Source organism: Filicampus tigris, chromosome 7 (assembly GCF_054856515.1).
Source record: "Filicampus tigris isolate MCC_2025a chromosome 7, RoL_Ftig_1.0, whole genome shotgun sequence".
NCBI lineage: Eukaryota > Metazoa > Chordata > Actinopteri > Syngnathiformes > Syngnathidae > Filicampus > Filicampus tigris.
This window is the reverse complement of record NC_141223.1, coordinates 7583555-7605032: the sequence shown is the minus strand read 5'-3', so window position 1 is coordinate 7605032 and position 21478 is coordinate 7583555. Positions and strand designations below refer to the sequence as shown.

The 21478-nt window shown below is 42.7% G+C and overlaps 2 protein-coding genes across 3 annotated transcripts; both read left to right on the top strand.

Moving 5' to 3' along the window:
• Window positions 1-856: 856 nt before the first annotated feature.
• gdpd1 (glycerophosphodiester phosphodiesterase domain containing 1) lies at window positions 857-5949 on the top strand. Of its 2 annotated transcripts, XM_086036784.1 has the most exons (11): window positions 858-1047; window positions 1139-1336; window positions 1652-1694; window positions 1775-1910; window positions 2578-2623; window positions 2815-2936; window positions 3079-3168; window positions 3283-3416; window positions 4201-4260; window positions 4356-4407; window positions 4613-5949. In XM_086036784.1, the coding sequence occupies exons 2-11, from the start codon at window positions 1201-1203 to the stop codon at window positions 4745-4747; spliced, it is 954 nt and encodes a 317-aa protein (XP_085892910.1). In that variant the 5' UTR covers window positions 858-1047; window positions 1139-1200; the 3' UTR covers window positions 4748-5949. The 2 variants fall into 2 exon arrangements, with proteins under 2 accessions (XP_085892912.1, XP_085892910.1); XM_086036786.1 differs by having other exon boundaries at window positions 857-1336.
• Window positions 5950-6921: 972 nt separating this feature from the next.
• Window positions 6922-21269, top strand: ypel2b (yippee-like 2b). Its single transcript, XM_086034944.1, has 5 exons — window positions 6922-7139; window positions 14599-14830; window positions 15338-15381; window positions 15824-15932; window positions 19033-21269. Exons 2-5 carry the CDS (start codon window positions 14714-14716, stop codon window positions 19120-19122), a joined length of 360 nt encoding a protein of 119 aa, XP_085891070.1. The 5' UTR covers window positions 6922-7139; window positions 14599-14713; the 3' UTR covers window positions 19123-21269.
• The last annotated feature ends 209 nt before the right edge of the window (window positions 21270-21478 follow it).

The following is a 21478-nucleotide window of genomic DNA, read 5'->3' as shown; positions in this document are numbered from 1 at the left end:
AATGACCTCCAAAAACATGAGCAGGCACATTCTGTGTGCTTTAAACTTGAAACTACCTCACAGCTCTGAGTTTGAAATTCCACAAAGGCCCACAATTGTGGATTTTGCATGTTCTCACTGAACTTCTTGGGATTTCTGTGGGTACTCCAGCTTCCTCCCACGTTTCAAAAACATGGATGCTTGATTCATTGTTCAAAGGTGTGAATGTGAACTGTTTTTAGTCAAAATGTGCCCTGCAACTGACTGTGACTTTCCCAGGGTGTTTCTTTTCAAAGGTTAGCTGGGACAGGCTCAAGATCACCTTTGACCCCAACAAAGACAGGTGATATATAAACTTGATAAATAAATAAGCAAACTAGCAAACTACGTTCACAATATCAACTGGTGGTGATATGGTTTGGGGCTGTTTTTCTTCGGTTTGAATTGGGGCCTTATTTGGTGGAGGGTGCATTTTTATATAAAAGTACTGATACAATACAATACAATACAATACAATACAATTTTATTTATATAGCGCATTTCATAACAGCTAGAGCTGTAACAAAGCACTTTACAAACAATACAACAAATAGAACAAAAACAATAAAAAGCTGTGATACATGTATTAATAAATATAGATATAAATAATATATAAAATATAAATATAAATAAATAAAGCCAATAAATTGACATAAACTACTATATACAATTGACAACAGAAAAGAGCTGACAATTTCAGGTCTGATCAAAAGCCAACATTTTTTATATATAGTACTGATAAATACGATGTGATAATGGTGGTTTAAGCAGGTTAAGGCCCAAGTAACAAATGTGTCTCACATCAACAAATCTCAATCCGTCCAGTAGGAGGTAATAGTGCGCGTTCATGGTGGTTTGCAAAGCACCAATGTGTTCATGCGCAGTCCACGAAGAAGAAAAGCTACACAGTCCACCAGCAGGTTCAAGGACTGTCATACACACTACAGCTGACTGGACCGGAGTACCGGTACTATGAAACGCTCGATGTTCAGGTAAAGAAGAGATACTGCGACACTCTATAAGAAATGGGTAAGCTTCCGACTTGACAAGCTTGACTCGGACGCTAGCCAGTTTACATCTCCTCATACAACAACGTAAAATGTTTTATACGCTATTGAAGAGATGGCGCTAGGGTACTCGTAACAGGTCTTATCCGTGCGTGTCTCGACAATTGTGGGGGAGATGTATGGTGCTGTTTACGTCCTGTCCACGGTGACGGGCTACGTTCTCACCTCCGCGCTGCTGCTCAAATGTCCGACCCTACTGCACCGGAAGAAGAAAGAGAAGTTCCACAGCAAGCACATTTCTCATCGTGGAGGTAAGTGAGCCGTGTTAATCTCTTCAAGCAATGTGTATGATTTCATTCGTGTGGAAGCACTTCCTCAACCGAGCTCACAGCAATAATATTTGAATTCATAGTCATGACATCCTATATGGGTCAAAGAGAGATCATTCACAAGGTGGTAAAAGTCCTCACACTCAGTACTGATTCAACTCCTGTACTTAGGTATAAAAGTACAGACTCAGAAATCGCTATAGAAAATAAATGGATTGATAAAGCTTGTATCTTACGTGGATCTTATTAGAAAGTGCAGGTGTACCTAATATTGTTGTACTCTTGTGTGCATTGCAGGAGCAGCAGAGAACCTAGAGAACACAATGGCGGCTTTCAAACAGTAAGTTGAACTTCGAACCACAGCGCCAGGTGAAAGTCTGCAGCTGAACAATGTGTGTGTGTGTGTGTTGGTCCTCACAGTGCCGTGGCTCTTGGCACGGACATGTTGGAGCTTGACTGTCACCTGACGAAGGATGAGCAGGTTGTGGTGTCACATGATCCACATCTGCATCGAGCAACTGGTATTAATGCCTATATCTCTGACATGGCCTATGCTGTAAGTAGCTGCTTTGGAACATAGGTTGTTTTTTTGTTTTTTGTTTTCACGGAATACAAATACAATTCATTAATTTACACCACATTCAATGTGTACATGCACTAATTGAACAATATGCGTTAGGGATGCTCCGATCGATCGGGCACCGATCATGATCGGCGGATTTTCGTGAAAAATGACGTGATCGGAATATTCGATCACGTCATATTCGAAGTGTCATGTAATGTTCAGCCACAAATGGAGGCACGTTTTCATTATCTTCTCTGCTGATTGGCTGCAAGAAATCACATGGTTCTTAAGCCTTACAGTTGTAGTTTAAGTTAGTAATTGTGGTACCATCCCTATGAAGACTTATTCTGCCTTTTCTTGCCGATGAGTTTTCATTTTCAGCAATACTGTGAAATGACAAGAAGTTATTAATTGAAGACTCTTTGTCCATAGGTTTGAATGCTCGTCTACCACATTCAAATGTGATACTATTTGTATTCATATAGAAATTGGATGGATAGCTAAATTTGATACTCTCACCTTGCTGTCACTTTTTGCGCACAGAGCACTTGAATGAAAGACTTTCTTTCACGTCAATATTAGCTGTCACTCCCTTCGCCTCCATATTTGACCTTAAGTCTCCACACCTTCGCCACTTTCTGCTGTTTGCTCTGTGCAGGAGTTGCCACCATACCTCTGCAAACTGGATGTAACCTTTCAACGGGGTGAGTGTCTGCCACTTGTGCGCTCCCATGCACGCTCACTGTTCAATCGGAGCAATTAATCACACTGTAAACCGATAAACATCCCACGCGGGCCCTATTGCGTAATTGCAATCATTTTTATATGGCGGGAGTGGCCTCGACCGTCACGTCGGCCGAAACTGACCCCGTTATCAACTTGTCCTTGTGTGTAGAGTGTATTTGTGAGGGGGGAGAGGACAAACGCATTCCTCTGCTCAAGGATGTTTTTGAAGCATTTCCCAACACTCCTGTCAACATTGACATCAAGGTCAACGACGACACGCTCATCAAGAAGGTGCGTGCGTGCATCTACGGTGCCCTTGAACAGATCTCAGTAGGAAAGCCGCTTTAATTTGGTCTGTGACAGCTCCACGTCAGACACGCATTTCCTTCACCAATGAGATCACGTTTGGTTCATTTATGTGTCTGCGTGGCAGGTGTCAGAACTGGTCGTAAAATATGACAGAGAGCATCTTACGGTATGGGGCAACGCCAGCAACCAGATAGTCAGGAAGTGCTACAAAGAGGTATGTCTGATGTTGCGACATGACCGTTCAATCAGATTTGGCATGCAAGTTTGAAAACAAATCACTCCCTGCGTCCACTGTAATCCCTGACCATCTTGGATTCATGTTTTGCAGAACCCTCGCATTCCTGTGTTGTTTAGCTTTCCCAGAGTGTTGCAGTTGTTGGGCCTCTTCTATACTGGCCTTCTTCCTTTTGTTCCCTTAAAGGAACAGTTCCTGGAGATCCCAATGCCCAATATCGTTAACAAGTAAGTGTACGTATGGGAAAGTAGACACAATGTTGGTTTTGGATGTAAAACACACACACAGTGAATCTGGAAATACTCACAGTGCTTAATTTTTCCCCCCATTTTCATAATCGAGCAGCCTTAGCATATAAATATGTTGCCATGAGCTTGGCACACCTGTCTTTGGGCCGTTTCACCCATTCCTTTTTTTTTTTTTTTACAGATATGGCTTTCTTGTATAGACTGGTGTGCCTTTCCAAATCATGTCCAATCAAATGAATTTACCACAGGTGGACTCCAGTGATATATTGCAAAAATCTCAAAGTTTGAGTCGTTGATGGAATGTTGTGTGTAGAAGTTTGAGTCAATACATGATTTCATGAATTATGGAATGAAAATGTAACCTAACAAAATGTGGAAAAAGTGAAGCCCTGTGAATACTTTCCAGATGCACTGTAAGTAAAAACGGATCAGAAGAAGATGGCATCAGTCAACAAATTCTCACATTGCTCACATTTGCACAAAGAGCCGGTTATTTTTTTGTCTTAACTGACCCTTCATAGTTTATTAGACACACATGCCGAAAAATTCATTCTGACTGTGACACGGGGACTCAACTAAGCAAATTTTACTCCCCTTGCCTTGGTCGCGAGGCACCCCTGCACAAGTATGAATGCATAATTATTGTTATTTGCGTTAACCAATGAGAAGCAAGAGTTTTGAGTTGCTTGCATCTGGATGATGCCTTGTTTAAAAAAAAAAAAAAAAAGTTTTGGAATACATTTTTCAATGTTCCCCTTTATAGAATTCGAGATCCAAACAGAATAACTAAGAGTCAGCGCCTAATCACCTGGCTTGCAGACAGGTGAGTTGACTCACCACCTTTGGCAGTCACTTAATTAATGACCTTTACAATGACCTTCCTTAAAAATTGTCCCCATTCAAATTTTTCCTTTGCAGCTTATTGATGAGGAAAGCGCTCTTTCAGCATCTCACCGCTCGGGGAATACAGGTAAGCATTGAGCGGGTCATTTGATCCTTCACTTTGATGTTGTTTTGTCCTGGAATAACCCGACTTGTTTGGGGATACCATGTCCACATCATTATTTGTCCATTTAATGTCAAACTATTTTTTCATGCATGCAATGGGAACGTTGACTTTATATTTTATGTTCAGAAATACCGTAGTGTTATAGTAGCGGTGCGTCTGGTTTCAGGTGTACATTTGGGTGCTGAATGATGAAGAAGACTTCCAGAGAGCATTTGACTTGGGAGCTACGGGAGTTATGACCGATTTTCCCACCAGGCTTAAAGACTTCTTGGATCGGAATGGCCTTTCCAACCTCCAGTGACTTGTCTACGGCCACCTCAACTCCCACATTAGCAGGATAGTTTTGTTTGAGCACTACACATTTGTACATTAGCAATAACATTGAACCCCAAAAATGAATTGAGGCTCTCTATTGAATCTGTTCACAGATTTTCTGTAATCATTACAACCGAAGCTTGTTCATTTTACTTGAATGTATTTGTGGCGTTTGCAGTACTGCTGCACTCCTTCTCAAGTGTTCAATGTTGTACGCAAATACACCGGCCAATGGAGCAGCCCCTCACAATTTACCTCACATTTTATTTCACGGCAGATGCTTTGTATTTGGTCCTATTTTGAAATCTGCCTTCCTGTGTGCACTGATAGCAGTGATGTCATAACAGCTGCAGTAAAAACTGTCTTCAGTGACTAGTTTTGATTTCAATTCACTTTGTCAGTATAGGAAACTGGGCGTTGAGCCACTGTCAGACAGCAAGTGAGTAAAATCACTGGCAAGTTAAATTTCACGTCGCACTTGCAGAACTGCAATGTTTTCCCGAATGATTAACATTTTTCTATCCAAGTATTATTTGGGGGGTGGAATGGCTCAATGGTAGAGTGGTTGTCTCCCATCCTGAAGGTTGTGGGTTCAATCCCCAACCCCCACCGATCCACCCCCCCCCCCGCCCAGGCGCCCCCCACGCCGCGCCACCAGCAGGCGAATGAGAAAAGGGTGTTAAAGTGCTTTGAGTACCCAAATTAGAAAAGTACTATACAAGTGAAAGCCAGTTTACCGTTTTATGAGCAAGAATATTTCCAAGTTTTTTTTAAATGAGTTGCACTGTTCTTTGTCTGATTTTAGGTAATCAATTTTAGGATTATCAAACCACTAATATTCTCCAATCCAGATGGATGACCAAGTATCTTGTGTCAGTACTGAATGTAGTGTTGGATGAATTTTTGCCATTTGCTGTGCAAGTGTCGTCAATGAATTTAGCATTTATATGTACTGTATTAGTATTTAATGTTTTAGTACCCTATCCCAACTGAAATTGTCTACGTTATTTGTATTAGTCATTTTTGCATGCACGTTTGAGTATATCACTGGTGTGTTTTGGTGACTTGATCTCAATGTTGACAGTTTCACTTCCTGATTTTTGCACAAGTGAGAAGAGGTTTGTGGTATCCCACCTATTTTTTTTTTAAACGTAATAAAATGTGCACAATTTATTTCTGACAAGCAAACGGGTTTTCTTCCTGTGTAAGTATAATCGTTTCGCCACTAGGGGGCGACAGTAAATTGCATTTAGCAATATCAGAGTCTTGAGTACAGATTGGAGTTAAAGTACTGATGGCGATTAATGCGTCATGGCCAGTGAAAACTCGTTTTGGTTTCTTCTTAAAGCTTAGTATTAACAGCTAAAGACGACGATTCTTAATCACTTAAAAATATCTCTCTATACTGTATATGCTTAGTCTTCGAAATGATTCGGTAAAATGTGAACCTACAGTCAGTGAACTTGTAGTTAATGAGTTGTCTTTCTAAACCAATGAGCACAGTGTTGCTATGCTGTTTCACTTAAATGATTGGCCTTTCGGCATGACAATCATTCTTCAATCTATCTCTTGCCAAAGATGTAACAGCCAAACTGGAAGAATTAACCTCCGTCCCTGACGTTTTTGAATAAAAAGAAGTTTTGACCGATTTGGCGTTATAGCCACAGATCCTTCATTACAATAAAACTATATATCATTTCATGATCTACATTTGGAACGCATGCATATGCTTGACCAAGACAGTTGATATTAGGGATTTTAAAATTGGAGATGTGCAGTATATTCACAATTTTACTAATCAAAAACATGATAGTTGTTACCTTACCAGCTACATGTATGTCCAATTCCTGTCCAATTATCAGCGAATCTGACTTCATGCTTCTCTAGACAAATCACATACGCGAAATCATTGCTTTTTCGTATATGTACGTTTACCCACTACAACGGTTACAGCATTTCTTGTCATAATATTGAAATAGAAATTATTGTAACTGTATAAAGTATGTGTAGTACTATCAATATACAATACAGTACAGTATATGTAGTTTGATTTTTTTTTGCGGGGGCTGCGGGGCGGGGGGGGGGGTTAATGTTTACAGCGAAGTAGGCAGTCAAGAGAAGGGTACTATCTTGCTCCGGCTGGCAGTGTCTACACTCTTTACCTTCCTCCTCCAAACTGTGCTGGGCATCGTTGCGCGTCAAAACATTGCGTCTATGCACGACTTGCCTGGGCCCAAGAGAGCAGAGACAAGACGAGAGGACGTTTTTGCCAGGGAAGAAGCGCCAATGAACGTTTAAAATTGGCCTTGCCACGAAGAAAACAAGGAGGTGCGACATTTTTCAGGCCACGCGTAGGTCCCCTTTTCTCCTCCACAAAGGTAAAAGTAATTGCTACGCGTTGTTGTTGTCGTCACTTCAGTGTATGCCTTGTTATACACTGACTGCATTTAATCACAGTTATTCTGCGGGGATTATTCCAGTGTCGATGTCAGTTCATAAAGTCTATGGTGCTTGATTATTTATCAACAAAGTCGGCACTCTGATGTTCCACTTAACGTACTGTTTATTTATTGGTGCCTTTACATGCATTGATTTATTTTGCCTTTCAAACAAGGTTTACTCTGTCATTCACTTCATCCTCACATGTTGTTTTGTGGCGTCTGTCCTGAGCGCGTGCGCCACGACGCGCGTGCGCGCGGCCGTTTGTCGTGACCGCTGCATTGCATCGACCATACGTACGTGATCGATGCAAGTGAGCCGATAACCCTCTCACGTGACCTGCCAGGTCACTGCAGATCTTCAAGCCAGTGTCGGATAGCGGTGTCTTTTTTTGTGTGTGAGTGTGTCTGTCTGCGTGCGTGTGCGCGCGCACAGGATTGCTGAGCTCAGGCATCCCTGCCATCTGGGCTCCGTGTGGTGGATAAAGTTCTGGCCCAGATAAAGTGTGCCACTGCCTGTGACCTGATTCATACAGTAGGCATTACACACACAGTGCAGGTCTTCAGCGTCCCCACCAATTCACAATTTTGTGTGTTTTGATTGATGTGTAACTGTAACACTTATTTGTGACGCATAGATTTTCCTTTGCAAGTTTTGGGCAGGCTTTTCCTAAACGTTTTGAACACAAGTTTTATGTTTCCTGAAGACTTGCAGCCTCGCCATCCTGCGTCATTGTGCAGGTACTTATTGATCATGTCGTCATTCAAGAGTTTACTGATGATCTGATGTTTTCGCAACGGTATCATCATGACCGCACAGGCCTGCAATCTCTCACCAAAGTGAGCACACCCATCGCATTTTTGTAAATAATGTATGTCTTTTCACTGAAGACATGACATTTTGTGGTCAGTGTACAGTTTGTATAATAACAGTGTAAATTCACTGTCCCATCAAAGTGACTCAAAGAACAGCCATTAACTAATTCTATCCCAATGACATATTTATATTTGGGATAGAATGACATATTTATATGGTGTTAACGGGGAACAGGTGTGTCAAATTTGGTGCGATGTTGCTTCACTCTCATAAAAGTCACTTTTGCGAGATATTGTATAGCTAGAATGTTACCCAGAGGAGAGTGTAATGGCTTCTTCTTTGGTCCACCTCGTTCCAATGTGTGATGGGAATAATTGTTGTACTTTGTTGTGCTATTTCTGGTTTCCCATTTAGGCTTAAACCTATTCAAGATGTTGCCACTGCCACGTACTCTTCCATTGCTCCCTGTCCTTTCTTCATGTTTATTTCAATAGGAAGAACAACTGTAGCTACAACATAGAAAACTGAAAAACAAATCTCTAATGTACATCATCAGAGCATTTATAGCTAATGCTAATTTCCAATGGCCGTCCCTTGAAGTGATGTAAGACAATCACAGAAACACCCCAAACATTTAAAAACATAGTCACATTGGAAGTATGTGTAAACAAAAGGACTTAGACACATATTATATCCTCTACTTCTTCTACTCTTACTCCAGCACATACACATAGACACATCTATAAAGCTCCTCTTTAAAGCACCCATATGTCACCGATACTATGTCACCAGTCGGACATATTCCTTACAGCCATGTCAGCTATCTAGAGATACATTAAGGTAAACACAGATGACGACACTTTTAGTTGACTGCAAATCATGCTCTGAAAATGGATGATGAAATCTGCACGGGCTCACCTGTTTTCTGAAGTTGAGCCGTGATTGGTCGTTACCTGAGCTGTTGAGTTGTGATGTCATTTTCAGTCGACAGAAGTGACAAAATGGCCGCCCCCTGAGATGGCTAAAAAGGGGTGGATTTTATTGCTAAACTCATATCCCACAAACGCAATTTTAATAAGAATGCTGTGTTTCAACTAGTGGGCCTGCTGGGAACATATTCTTGAAAAAAAATGTGTTTGGGTTGTTTTCCTCTTTGAATCAATGGTTCCTTTGAACGCTTCGCAATAACCGTACTTAAATGACTGTGGCAAATCTAGTCTCAACCTAAACAGTCTCCTTAACTTTTTAAAAACAGAGCAAAGAGAAGTAAGTGATGGTGTAATTACGTATCACTTCAATTCAAACATTTTCATCACATCTGCAAGACGAAATTGCATTATTAAGTATCAGAATAGGCTACTCGGTATCTGTGAGTATGGTACTCAAATGTAAGTACTCGCACACGTACTTGGGTTGGAAAAAAGTGGCCTCATTTCTAGCATCCTTCTCAATATATCCACTGTCCCTCCTCTGTATATTTCCAAAATTCTGCATCACGATATTTCCTCTCCGGCTTTGTCTCCAAACCTTCCAGTCTGTTTTCCTGATTCTCCCAATCCTCGAAGAGAATCTCATCATCTTCAATTCTGACACCTCCAGATTTGTCTCCTGTTTTCTGGTCATTGCTACTGTCTCTAAACCATACAGCATGTCTGGTCTCGCTAGCTAGTTTTCCTGAATTAAGCCATATATACAGAATAATATCCCTTTTTTTCCATTTCTCTGAGAAAATAGATTGCTCACATTGCACAAAATGTAGACAGTGAAAGCATGATACACATCCTTTTGGGATTTTATAGCTATGCCCAATCAGTGGTATTTGATATACCGCAAGGCTAAGTGATGTCATTCTGCTGCGTGCTGCTGGCCTGGGTAACACCGAACGGGAGAACACGATGCAAGTAGGTGGAGTGCTGATTTGCCGCCCGTGGGTGCAGCTCGTGCGCGGCATTAGCCGCACACTTCTACTTCCCGCTCTGTCCCCGTCTGACTCGCATCCCTCGCTTTGCCCCGATCGTCGTCACAAACGGCAGCGGCGGCGGTGGCATCAGTGGGTTACATAACAAAGGTTTTTTTGTTGGGATATACAAGGGCCCTTTCGGCTGGTGAGACTCATGGCATGTAGCCCTTTGTGGTGACACTCCGAAATGGCCAGAACGGCCAGCGCGGTGACCTCAAACGACGCGCGGTAGGACTGATGAATAGACAGCAGCGCAGGAAAAACAAACGCGATTGTGCGGCGAGGCCTTTAGACAAGGAGAGCACAAGCGGGCGGACCAAAATAGACAATGATAGAAAATGGACAAACACTAATATCGCATAGAAAGGTTCTGTGTTTGATAGCAGACATGTCATCTTTGATTTCGTTTGCCACTGTCAGAGCCTCGCTCAAAATCATTTAGAGGAGTCTGTTCTGTTTCACTTCAGCCATATGTCAAACAAAATTGCTGCTTTAACAATGCATTTGAATTTTTAATTGGCCACTAAAGCTGCAAAATGGGTTCAGTTCATAAGGCTTGGAAATTGAAGTTAAACAAATGAGTCCATTTTTTGTTAGCTGACGATTTCTGTGTCTATAGACAAACTATTCCGATGTTTGCGTTGTTGTGCCTTAGCAATGTTTCAAATTTAAATAATAACGCCCTCACACTTGACTGTCTTCACCGCCCCAACAGACAGATACTTTCACGTTAAAGCTAAAAGGTACGCAGCGTGTTAGCATCAATCTGCATTCGCCGACAGCATTATTAGCAACATTAGCTTCCACTAACTGGCACATACTCAAATCTTCGGCAAAATTGAGATTGTGGAAATGGGTGTGCATTTGTATTAGTGTTTGTTTAGCAATGTGTTCACACCATTAATTGTGTAATTCAGTGGGCTGGTGATGTTTTGAATGTTCAATTTCTATATTTTCAACCGTGAAAACATAAATTAAGGTTTTACTTTGTCTTTAGAGGGGCCACTTTTCAGGCTCCGGTTTGCTTGAGAGTCACGATGCCTTTGCCCTTGGTCATCATAGTACCGAAAATAGTACCACGCATTGCACAGGGCTATCTTATACTGCTCATTCCGCATGAGACAGAACCGCCTCCCAGAACCAAGTGATTTCAACTAGTGTTATGAGTGGATGTTTAGTTTATAGACTTTATGTTTTTGGCTTCATCTACATGTAACTAGTTTAAATCCAAATCTCCTTTGCCTCATTGTGGTGTTGAGAACCCATTCCATTTTTTCCCCCTGTATCATTTTCCACTGTGAACACACAGAACACACAAATCTTTTCTGTTCGGAACCAAATTACAAATGGGAAAAAGATGTAAACAAACAGACGTATGGATCCAGATGTGTCATTATATGGTTTGCGATTGTCAACCCAATAAAAGTGAGGCATGACAATGCTATGACATTGGAAAAAAAACTGTAATCATGTGAAGACCCTGACGAGGACTGGGTCCAGGTGTCCCATCTCCCCAGCAACGTTTTATAGCTCCTCCTCGGGGAGTCAGAGGCATTGAGCAGTGTATTGTGAGTCTACCCTTGGGTGATCTACCAGCTGGACATGCCTGGAACCGCTCCAATGGGAGGGATGTAGAAAGCAACCAAATCAGATTTCTGATGAAGCATACAAATGATTGCAATTTATTACAGCTTTTATTTGCTATTAAGGCTTGAGCTCAAGATACGTAGCAGTCAGATACGTTTCGAATATATCCAGTCAAGCCCGAAATTATTCATACCCCAGTAGTATGAACACTACTGTTCTTGGTCTCGGTTTTTGTCAAATTAATTCCCCCCCAAAATGCGATTTAAACACTGGAGCAACTTAAATGTTTTTTTTTTTCTTCTTCATGATGCATTTTTTGACCGGGGCGACTTATACTGCGGAGGAACTTTTAATCTCCAAAATACACCCTAAAAACAGTTGGGTTAAAAATAACACAATTTTGCGTCAAAAATGGACCGATATGCAAATTGGGTCAATTTGACCAACTTTCTTGCATTGTTTTGTACAAAACAGCCCATTTTTGGGGTTGTTTTTTTACAAAACTACCCATTTTTGGGGTTGTTTTGACCCAAGTTATGGATCGGTCCAATTGTGTTATTTTGGACCCAACTGTTTTTATTTGTGTAGGGTAACTGAAATCTCCAACTAAAGATTATGTTATTGTGCAAGTCTCGAAGTGGCACGTCATTGCCTCCCTGTGTGTGTGTGTGTGTGTGTGTGGTGGTTGGGGGGGTGGAGTATTGTTGGGGGAGGGTTGACTGACATCTGTACTGAGCATCGCTTTGTGGCCCAGTGCCACTCAGCTGGCAGACAAAAGCAAAAAGGGCATGTCTCTCTGCTTTATTTATTTAATACATCGCCACTCCGTTCGTTACTAGGACCTTTGTCCATTATTACAAACAATAATATTTCAGGAGACCCATAAAAGGGGCTTTCTTTCTACTTCTTGACTGACAGCCATCCCTCCATTCAGAGCTTTATTAGTTTTTCCAGATGGTCCCCTAAAGACTGACAGGAAGGAGAGACCAAATGGTGCAGCTCATTGCGACTGTCATTAGCGGCATGTAGTTAGATTTCAATGACTGCTCTGCTACCCCATGAGAAGTAACTCTGGGGAACTGCGCGGCACTTTTAGTACATTATTTTTATTTTTGAATTAGCCAACTCAGCTTCTATGATTCTGGTCGTATCAGATAGGATCGACTCCATTTTCTAGTTTGACTACAGGAAAAATGATCCTATCTGATTTTCCATGTAATCCTGTTTACAATGGCCTCATTTACTAGGATCCCAAATTATGAGTGCTAAATTGTGTGTTGTAACACACACACGGTTGGTGCAAAATGAAGTGTGAAATGATGGAATTGGAAGTGTTAATACAAGAGGCAAACGGACGGAAAAAGTGAGCAATCGGATCGTTTGGGGGAAGTCGGCAACCGTATAAAAGTCGTGTTCCGTTTGATTGAACTCACCCTGACCGCATGGCAGTTGGCTGCGTGTGCTCATCCTGCGTATCATTGCGTTTAAAACTTGGGACAGCGCAGCAGAAAAATCCCTCTGGGAGAAGCCAGCACCAGTCACAGTGCACTGAAATGAACCAAATGCAAGAAAATGCAGAGCTGATGTCGGGTTTTTGTAGTCGGCGATATGGCATGACTCCTTCTTGTGACTGGCTCCAAGTGAGCCCCATCTCAGCTGATTTTGGGTAAGAAGTGGTGTCTGCCCTGGATTGGTGGCCACCCAATGCACATATTGCCAGAGACAAATAACCTTTCACCTTCGCTACATTTATCCCTTGGAAAATGGAAAGCCTTTTTGGAAGTAGAATCATGTCTTGTGATAGCTTTGACAGGACTGTGTAGTTTTGGATGAAATTTTGTCCATAAACTCCCAAACCTATGGAATAGTCCTAGCCAGCTGACTAATCTTCTCAGTCACCCAGGCAAGCAACACAAGTATTTTAAGAGCTCGGTCTATTTGGTATCATGCAGCGAGTTCAGCATGAGGCTCACAGTTGTGTTAGGCTAAGCAGATTAACTCTGCAGCCTCATGCTAGTTTTCTATGTGAGCTAGCTTTCCTGTCTACATTGGTTGGGTAAATGGGAAGTGTGCCTGCAACTGTGGACAAACACTCCAAACCAGCTGCTGGGGGAGGAGGTCTGGAAATAGCTTCAGACTGCAGGAGTTGTTTTCAGCTTGAAACTTAGGGTACAAAAAACTTGATTTGCGTTTTTGAGATAGCTGCTTCTTCTTTTCTTGGAAGAATCATGTGAATATAATTTGAAAACTATTTGAATACTACTTGTTGGCATATATGTAGATGTAGAACATGAAATAGTTGCCATGCTCCCACTGAACATTCAACATGCTTTTCATTGTCTGAGCCCTGAGCATTTGTGATGTCATTTTCAATCGACAGAAGTGACAAAATGGCCGCCCCCTGAGATGGCTAAAAACGGGAGGATTTTGCTGCTTAACTCATGTTTCATATTAATCATAATGCCTTTTTTCAAGCGGAAGTCAACCCAATCATATATTTTTTAAGAATATGTTCTATGCAGGCCCACTAGTGTAAACCTAGCATTTTGATTAATATTGTGTTTGTGGAAGATGAGTTAAGCAACAAAATCCACCCGTTTTTAGCCATCTCAGGGGGCCATTTTGTCACTTTTGAAGACTGAAAATAACATCACAAATGCTCAGGGCTCAGATAATGACCAATCACGACTCACCTGTTTTCTGAAGCTGAGCTATGACGTACACATAGCTGTGCTGTACGCGTAGCTGAGCCTCGAGGGTCTGTGATGTCATTTTCAGTCGACAGAAGTGACAAAATGGCCGCCCCCTGAGATGGCTAAAATCGGGTGGATGTTGCTGCTTAACTCATATTAATCCTAATGCCTTTTTTCAACTAGTGGGCCTGCATAGAACATATTCTTGACTTCCCCTTTAAGTGCGAATGATGTGTGTTCAAGCTCGAATGAAATGCCAAATGCTTCACGACGCACATGTAACAAAAGCTACACACACGCGGCAGCGTTTAGCTAAGCTCTCCCATTCCTCTCCGCTGGCAGGTGTTTGCCTCCCGACCCACCGCCCACCACGGCCCTCACCTGTGTGTTGCGGTGCTTCCCTTGTGAGCCGACCTGGGCCGGCAGTCCCTTCTTGCACCGCCCGCCAACCCCGCCCATGGTCAGAATGACGCGCTCCAAGACCTTTCAGGCCTACCTGCCGAGCTGCCACCGGACGTACAGCTGCATCCACTGCCGGGCCCACCTAGCCAACCACGATGAGCTCATCTCCAAGGTAACCGGCGCTTGTGGGCGGCGGCACTCCACTGCATTGACTTCACTCATTTTACAACAGTCGTTGCACCTGGATTGCATTTGAATGCCGTCACGCCCAGTCAGGAAAAGAACCGGGGTTACAGATGTGCTTAATATGTTCCATGTTCACTTTTACGACCATTTAAAACAAAATGACCATGTTTGAGGATTTTCCACAGTAGAATTATACAAGTACACACCACATTGGCCTCTTGTACGTCAAATACTCTCTACTTTATTTCCCGTGGCTGGATTATGTTCTAAAATGGTCATCGAGTCGTATTCTGAATGAATCACTTTTACACGTGCCATGAAATCAGCACTCACCCAGAGCACAAAAGACCTTCTGTTGCGGTGAATAAATGATCTGGAAGCGCGCAACTTTGATTGTTTTCATTAATACCTCCCGCGAGAGGCCATTCCAGCTATATGAAAGGGTGCAAGTGTGTCACCGCCCACTCATCTTGCTTTCTTCTTGCCTCTGCAGTCGTTCCAGGGCAGCCAGGGCCGAGCCTACCTGTTCAACTCAGTGTGAGTGTCCCGTCTTTTTGTTCTTTGTTCCCTCCATCTGCTTCCAATTGGCTTAACTTCGCCTGGTCGGAAATGAGCTCCTATGCGCGTCACCCTTGGGGGAAGAGCAATTTTCCGTACGCTGTTATTTAAGGAAGTTTGCCATGCGTATTGTTCCAGCAGGGTTGGCACATTGTTTTGGTTTTTCGGCCGCCGTGCGGACGGAGCCGGCATGCCTCGGGGCGGGGGGGGCGTCATTATCGGAAGAATTTAGTACGAAAATAAGGCTGCTCAAGTCAATGCTAAGCAGCCCAGTTCTCTGCTCTGAGAGCGAGTGGGTGGGATTGAGTGACTCACTCACTCTGTGCACATTACACTCTGTATGAAACGGAGCAAGTTAAACTCACTCGTGTCTGTCTCTCGCTCTCTCGCTTTCTCTCTGTGCCCGTTCTTGTTCTTGCAGGGTAAACGTGGGGTGTGGTCCTGCAGAGGAGAGAGTTCTGCTCACAGGCCTGCACGCTGTGGCAGATATCTACTGTGAGAACTGCAAGACCACCCTGGGCTGGAAATATGTGAGTGCCCTTGGCGGATTTTCAGCACTGCACGCGAACCGCTTCAAAAGTTGCGAGATGATTAACAGCCACGTCCTAATTTTATTTACACCTCCTATTATTTTTGGACCACCTCCTCATTTGGGATCAGTGAAGCTGCCGATAGGATTCAGTAATAGGCATCTTTGTTTATCTTTCGGGGTACAGTTTGGCAGGTCGGGAATAAAATACGACGTTTAACTTGAATACGCTGATGGCTTTTAACTCATTCACTGCCGGACATTTTCAGACCTTCTTTTACTGTAATGTTTGAAGAAAATAAAAAAATAAATTAGGAAATCAATCTGCTTTAAAAAATCAAAAGTGGCCATTGAGCTCAAACATTTCAAAATATAGTGTGTGATGCTGTAGATCGGAGCTACAATCCACTACTCCAGATACATATCGTCGCTGCCATGTGAAAAAACACTCATGTCCATTTTTTTTCAATTTTCTTATTTTTTTACGTGAATGGTGTTACAATCGCATAAACGTGAAAATTATTTTTTCCCCCCCAAATTGGACACAAGTGTTTTTCACAGGACAGCGATGTGAAGGTAATTTAATAGGAAGCACACGTTCTCTTCCTTCATGTATCAGCAGAGCTGATTGAGTGCAGTTGTCAGAGGTGAACCTCTGTCAGCATGGAGGTGCGAATTTACACTGTAAGGCATGTGAGCGTATTCCTTGTTGGCGGACCCGCACAAGCGCACAATATCGTTGTTGTTCGGCGCCTGAGAGGGCTCTATTGACCGGCTGCCTGGGCCTCACCTCCAACTGAAACATATCCCAGGATAAACATTTTCCTTCATCAACCTTACTGGTGGTTATTTTTTCGGCCAAGGTTCTATTCCTGTCCCGACCCCACAAGGTGGAGAACACATGGGGAGCGCGCGCACACACACACACACACACGTAATAGCACTTAATTGGGGGGTGAGGGTAATGACATACATATCAGTTGCAGCTGTGTCGATTTTCTGCTGTCATCAAAGTTCTGTGGCGAGGCCTTTGACCTACTGCCCTTATATACCAGAAATCTGATCAGGGCGCTCCAAATCCACATAGTCAAAGACAAAACAAGGTAGACAGACTCCACAGTGAAAGACATTTCTGTATCTGTTACAGGATCTAAGCGGATTGAATATATATCCTCTTAATGGGAACCTTTGGTTGCCCAACTACACTTGATATCATTTTGGTTTCTTGCAACACCAATACACTCTTTATGCGATGGGGATTTGTGACATGGGCCTGGATAAAAATGACGACGGATTAGAAAGCAGCAGTCATTGTGCCTCAGTACGATCACATGACCGGTCAGACTAAGACACATGATCCTAACTAGTCTCATTTTAAGGTATAGTTTTGTGACAATTGTGAAAAGTAAAGTCTAAAATGTCATGGCTCAGCTTCGGAAAAGAGATGAGCCGTGATTGGTCGTTATCTGAGCCCTGCGCAACCGTTATGTCATTTTCAGTGGACAGAAGTGACAAAATGGCCGCCCCCGGAGAGGGCTAAAAACGGGTGGATTTTTTTTTTTTGCTTAACTCATATTCCACAAACGCATTATTAATCAGAATGCCTTGTTGCATCTAGTGGGCCTGCATAGAACATATTCTTGAAAAAAACCCAAATTTAATCAAGTTTCTTATGTAAATTTCTTTAAAGTGTAAATTTGGGGTTTGGCACTGTAAGATCTTCTCTCAACTTCTCTCCTCTGATCCAGAGCCTTAAAAGCCCAATTGTATCCGCAGTGTTCAAGGTTGGACGTGTATTCAAGGCTGCACTGACACAGCACATTTACCAATTGTGATGCTGTTGTTGGCTGAGATCACTTCAAGATCATGAACAGCTCTTACCAGTGTAATTATATCCTCTGGAAAACTCTCACCCCATTCATCTTCACGTCAAACAAAGGGAATGTAATAGAGTTATTGATATACATTCTCATGGTTTTTTTTTTTCCACCATTGACGTTTTAATATAAAATACATATTCTATATTGGAACCTGTCTGTTGATTAACAAAATACAAGTGCGCAGTTTCTTACTTTAGTCAGCATCAAACAGACATAAATAGAGCAGGCACAGAGTTAATATGCCACACATCTAACCATAGTAAGAAATGTCACAGCTTGCAAAAAAAGAGCAGACTCAGTCCTGTGTTGTAAAGTTCAAACCTAAAGCATCCAAGCTTGATACAATCTTGGTTCTGTACTCTCATGTTGGCTTGTGAATGACTGTTCTGAGTAACCTCCATTGAACTCGATGCACAGACAATCCTTGAGCTAACAAGACCTTGATGGGGATGTTTTTTCCCCCCCTAAAACCCTTGCTTACATTGGATATAAAAACTCTACACACCCATGTCCAAATTCAAAGTTTTTAAATTACATTTTTGAGAGGGGAAGTTAAAATAAGTGCGCACACCCTCTTAACTAGGATTCAAATGCATGTTAAATGGGAGTCAGCACTTTAAAAGTGCCTCTGATTAACTCCAAATAAAATTCGGGTGTTTTGATTTTTCCGAGTGCTGGGAGATTTTGTTCTGGCCCGATGAAACCAAGGTTGTTAGCGCAAAAGCTTCGGGCATCTTGCTAGAAAGCACCAAAAAGGAAAAGTCAGGGGCGGCCATTTTGTCGCAAAATGGCCGCCCCGAGAGATGGCTAAAAACGAGTGGATTAACTCTTATTCCACAAACGCAATATTTATCTGAATGCCCTGTTTCAACTAGTGGGCTTGCATAGAACATATTCTTGAAAAAAAATATGTTTGGATTGACTTTCGCTTTAAGCTCCCTGAATAATATCCCTCCTCCATTTGGGATCTTTTATTGTTGTTGTTGTCTTTGCAAGAAAATGAGCGTTATTCACGGGATTTTACAGTACATGTTATCGTCCACATGGACGGTGAGCAAAAGTTTAGAATCAGCGAATCTTGGCCTCATTGTTTTTAATGAACAGGGTTGCGTCGACTATATACTGTATTCCGCCGTCTGTCAGTGTGTTACTGTCGTGTCTTTGAGCGTGATGTGAATGAAATGTCAGCCGCCCTGTCCTGTCCTCTGCCGCACCCTCCAGGAACATGCCTTTGAGAGCAGTCAGAAGTATAAAGAGGGCAAGTTCATCATCGAGCTGGCCCACATGATCAAGGACAACGGCTGGGACTGAGCGACGAGCCCGACCAGGACACGAGCACAGCGGAAGGGGAGAGGGTTGGGTGAATGGACGGGGAGGGTGGGGGAGGGTGTTAGGGGGTTGTAGTGGGTGAGTGTGTGACTTTGGTTTGGCTGATTTACCATTAACCTCTGTAAGTCCCTGCCCATTCCTCCCCTACGACGCCTTCTTGCACACAACTGACACTCACACGCGACATCCAAGCCGGGAAGCTGCGGCAGATGGCCTACGACGGCGAACGAGACGACGGGTCTCCTTTTCTGACCGAAACCTGATTCTGTATCTTTACAATGTTCGCTCACTACCCGAGCGCGTGGCGGGTGTTCAAAACCAACTCAGAGGAAACGCATCCGGCAGTCAGCCTCGCTCGGCTGTTCTGTCCCCCACCGTTAGCTAAGCGATGACCTAAGATGATTATAGCAAATCGACATGATTGGGGCGGTGCCAGCTGGGCCGGCGATGAGGCTCGGCACGGACGTCCGAGCACAGCGGGCGGGACGGGAGCTGGGATTGACGTTCGGCAGGCTGTTCTCTAAACATGAAGAGGGAGGGCGAGGGAAAGATCCTGTTCCAGTGATGCCGGAGCTCCGACGGCTTCTGGCCGGGACCCGGTCCAGCTCAGGGTGGCCACTTTGGAAGACATATAGCTCGACCGTCATCAGCTTCTCTTAAAATCTTGCTGTTTGGTTCGAAAGCCTCTAAAGTGAGCTGCAGACCTTTGTGTAAACACAGAAAAGATCTGCGGTGCTCCTTAAAAGTCAAGACAAGAAGGCTTCAGTTGGATGGCGAGCGATCCGAAACTGTGACCATGGTTTAGAGAAATGGCCGGAGCATGACAAGTTTCAAAAGCTTATCGTGTTTTATGATTATTTACATGACCACATTGTTGTGTTCTGTGGATGCTAAAATGCTAACGATTCACATATTGGTGTGCCGTGTCTGTACTCTCACTTTAGAGACCTGGACTGACTTTAGCGGACATGACTTGTGTTCATATGCTTCACACACAGACACACGCGTTACCTGCTATGATTTCCCAGGGCAATGACACCAACATGTTATGGCATAATATCCAACTATAGTTTTAACACCATGCTGTCCTTTTTTTGTTCTCACACTCCAGCGGGTGACATTTCCATGCATTCTATCGCCATTGCTGTTTAACTGCTGTCACATATGAGTGGTCCTAAAACTCCACAATGAACATACTTGGCTACAGGAAGCAGTTTTTTTTTTTCTAAAAAGATCCCCACGTGTTAGCCTCCATAATGCCCTGACGTATTTTTTTTTTCTTTTCTATTTACATCTGTTGCCCATACTCAGTATTCCATGCGCAAAGGAGGAGTTCTGCAGCTCTTCTGCCCTCCTTGAATCGAGTGCTACTCTGATGGAAATGTGCTTTTTCAAATGCGAGAATCCATTAGACTTTTCCATCTTGTGGAATGCACCACAAATATACAGTATGCATGAGCTAAAGTGCCAGTTGGCTTTAAGTCTCAGCTTCTTCCCAGCCGAGGAGGGTTACTGCCAATGGCAGCATTTCAGATCCGTCGGCATAATGTCCAAAACAACAGCCGTAAATACAATCCATATGTAGGGAAGTAGAACGTCCCGCCTTCCTGTGATAGTCTCTTTTGTTGACACTTGTTCCAACCTCTCTGGTTCGCAGCAGCGTAAGGTCATATTAAAACCCATCACAACCAAAGAAAGCACCCATCAACATGACCAAGCAAAAGGTCCTATTTTGCTCGGGGAAAGTTGTGCAAAACGAGGGTGTGTTTAGCTGAAAGCCAAGACTGTGGATAGAACTTTGTATTGTATGTATGTATTTCGCATCTTTTATTTTGTAAACAACAGATCTTAATATATGAATCCATTGTATTTACTGTATTTGCCATGAGGAGCAGCATTCATTTCAACCTCCATGTTACAGAATGTAAATAATGTCAATGCGTCATGTTCAAATCCCATGGTGATGAATGAATTTGATTTGGGTCATGTCAGGTTTTCTCTCTGGTTGGCTGTACAAAAGGACTTTTTTACCCAAAATGTTTCAATTTTAACGTCTTTTGTAAAGAGGGATGCTGATGTTGACTTCATGTTATTGGATCATCATCTAATAAAATGCACCTTGATATCTGTATGGACAACACTGTGTTCTTCTCTTCATGCAGAAGTAAGAAATAATTGTTTGCTCATGGGCTCCCCCTTCAGTTGTGAAGTGTAATTGATTTTATCGCTTGTCCAACTGAAAAACATCTACAAATATTGCATGTTTTTCCCCCTCATTTATATGAAATAGTCCACATTTTTAATTTTGCTTTTTTTTTAGTATCAACAAACAGATATA

What these genes read in the sequence shown, in the direction of transcription:
- gdpd1 (XM_086036786.1), top strand. Translation starts at nt 1,201, where the DNA reads ATGTATGGTGCTGTTTACGTCCTGTCCACGGTGACGGGCTACGTTCTC. An exon ending in ACAATGGCGGCTTTCAAACA is followed by an intron (nt 1,695 to 1,774) that starts GTAAGTTGAACT and finishes TGGTCCTCACAG; the next exon opens with TGCCGTGGCTCTTGGCACGG. An exon ending in ACGACACGCTCATCAAGAAG is followed by an intron (nt 2,937 to 3,078) that starts GTGCGTGCGTGC and finishes TCTGCGTGGCAG; the next exon opens with GTGTCAGAACTGGTCGTAAA.
- ypel2b (XM_086034944.1), top strand. Translation starts at nt 14,714, where the DNA reads ATGGTCAGAATGACGCGCTCCAAGACCTTTCAGGCCTACCTGCCGAGC. An exon ending in ACGATGAGCTCATCTCCAAG is followed by an intron (nt 14,831 to 15,337) that starts GTAACCGGCGCT and finishes TTGCCTCTGCAG; the next exon opens with TCGTTCCAGGGCAGCCAGGG. An exon ending in GCCTACCTGTTCAACTCAGT is followed by an intron (nt 15,382 to 15,823) that starts GTGAGTGTCCCG and finishes TTGTTCTTGCAG; the next exon opens with GGTAAACGTGGGGTGTGGTC.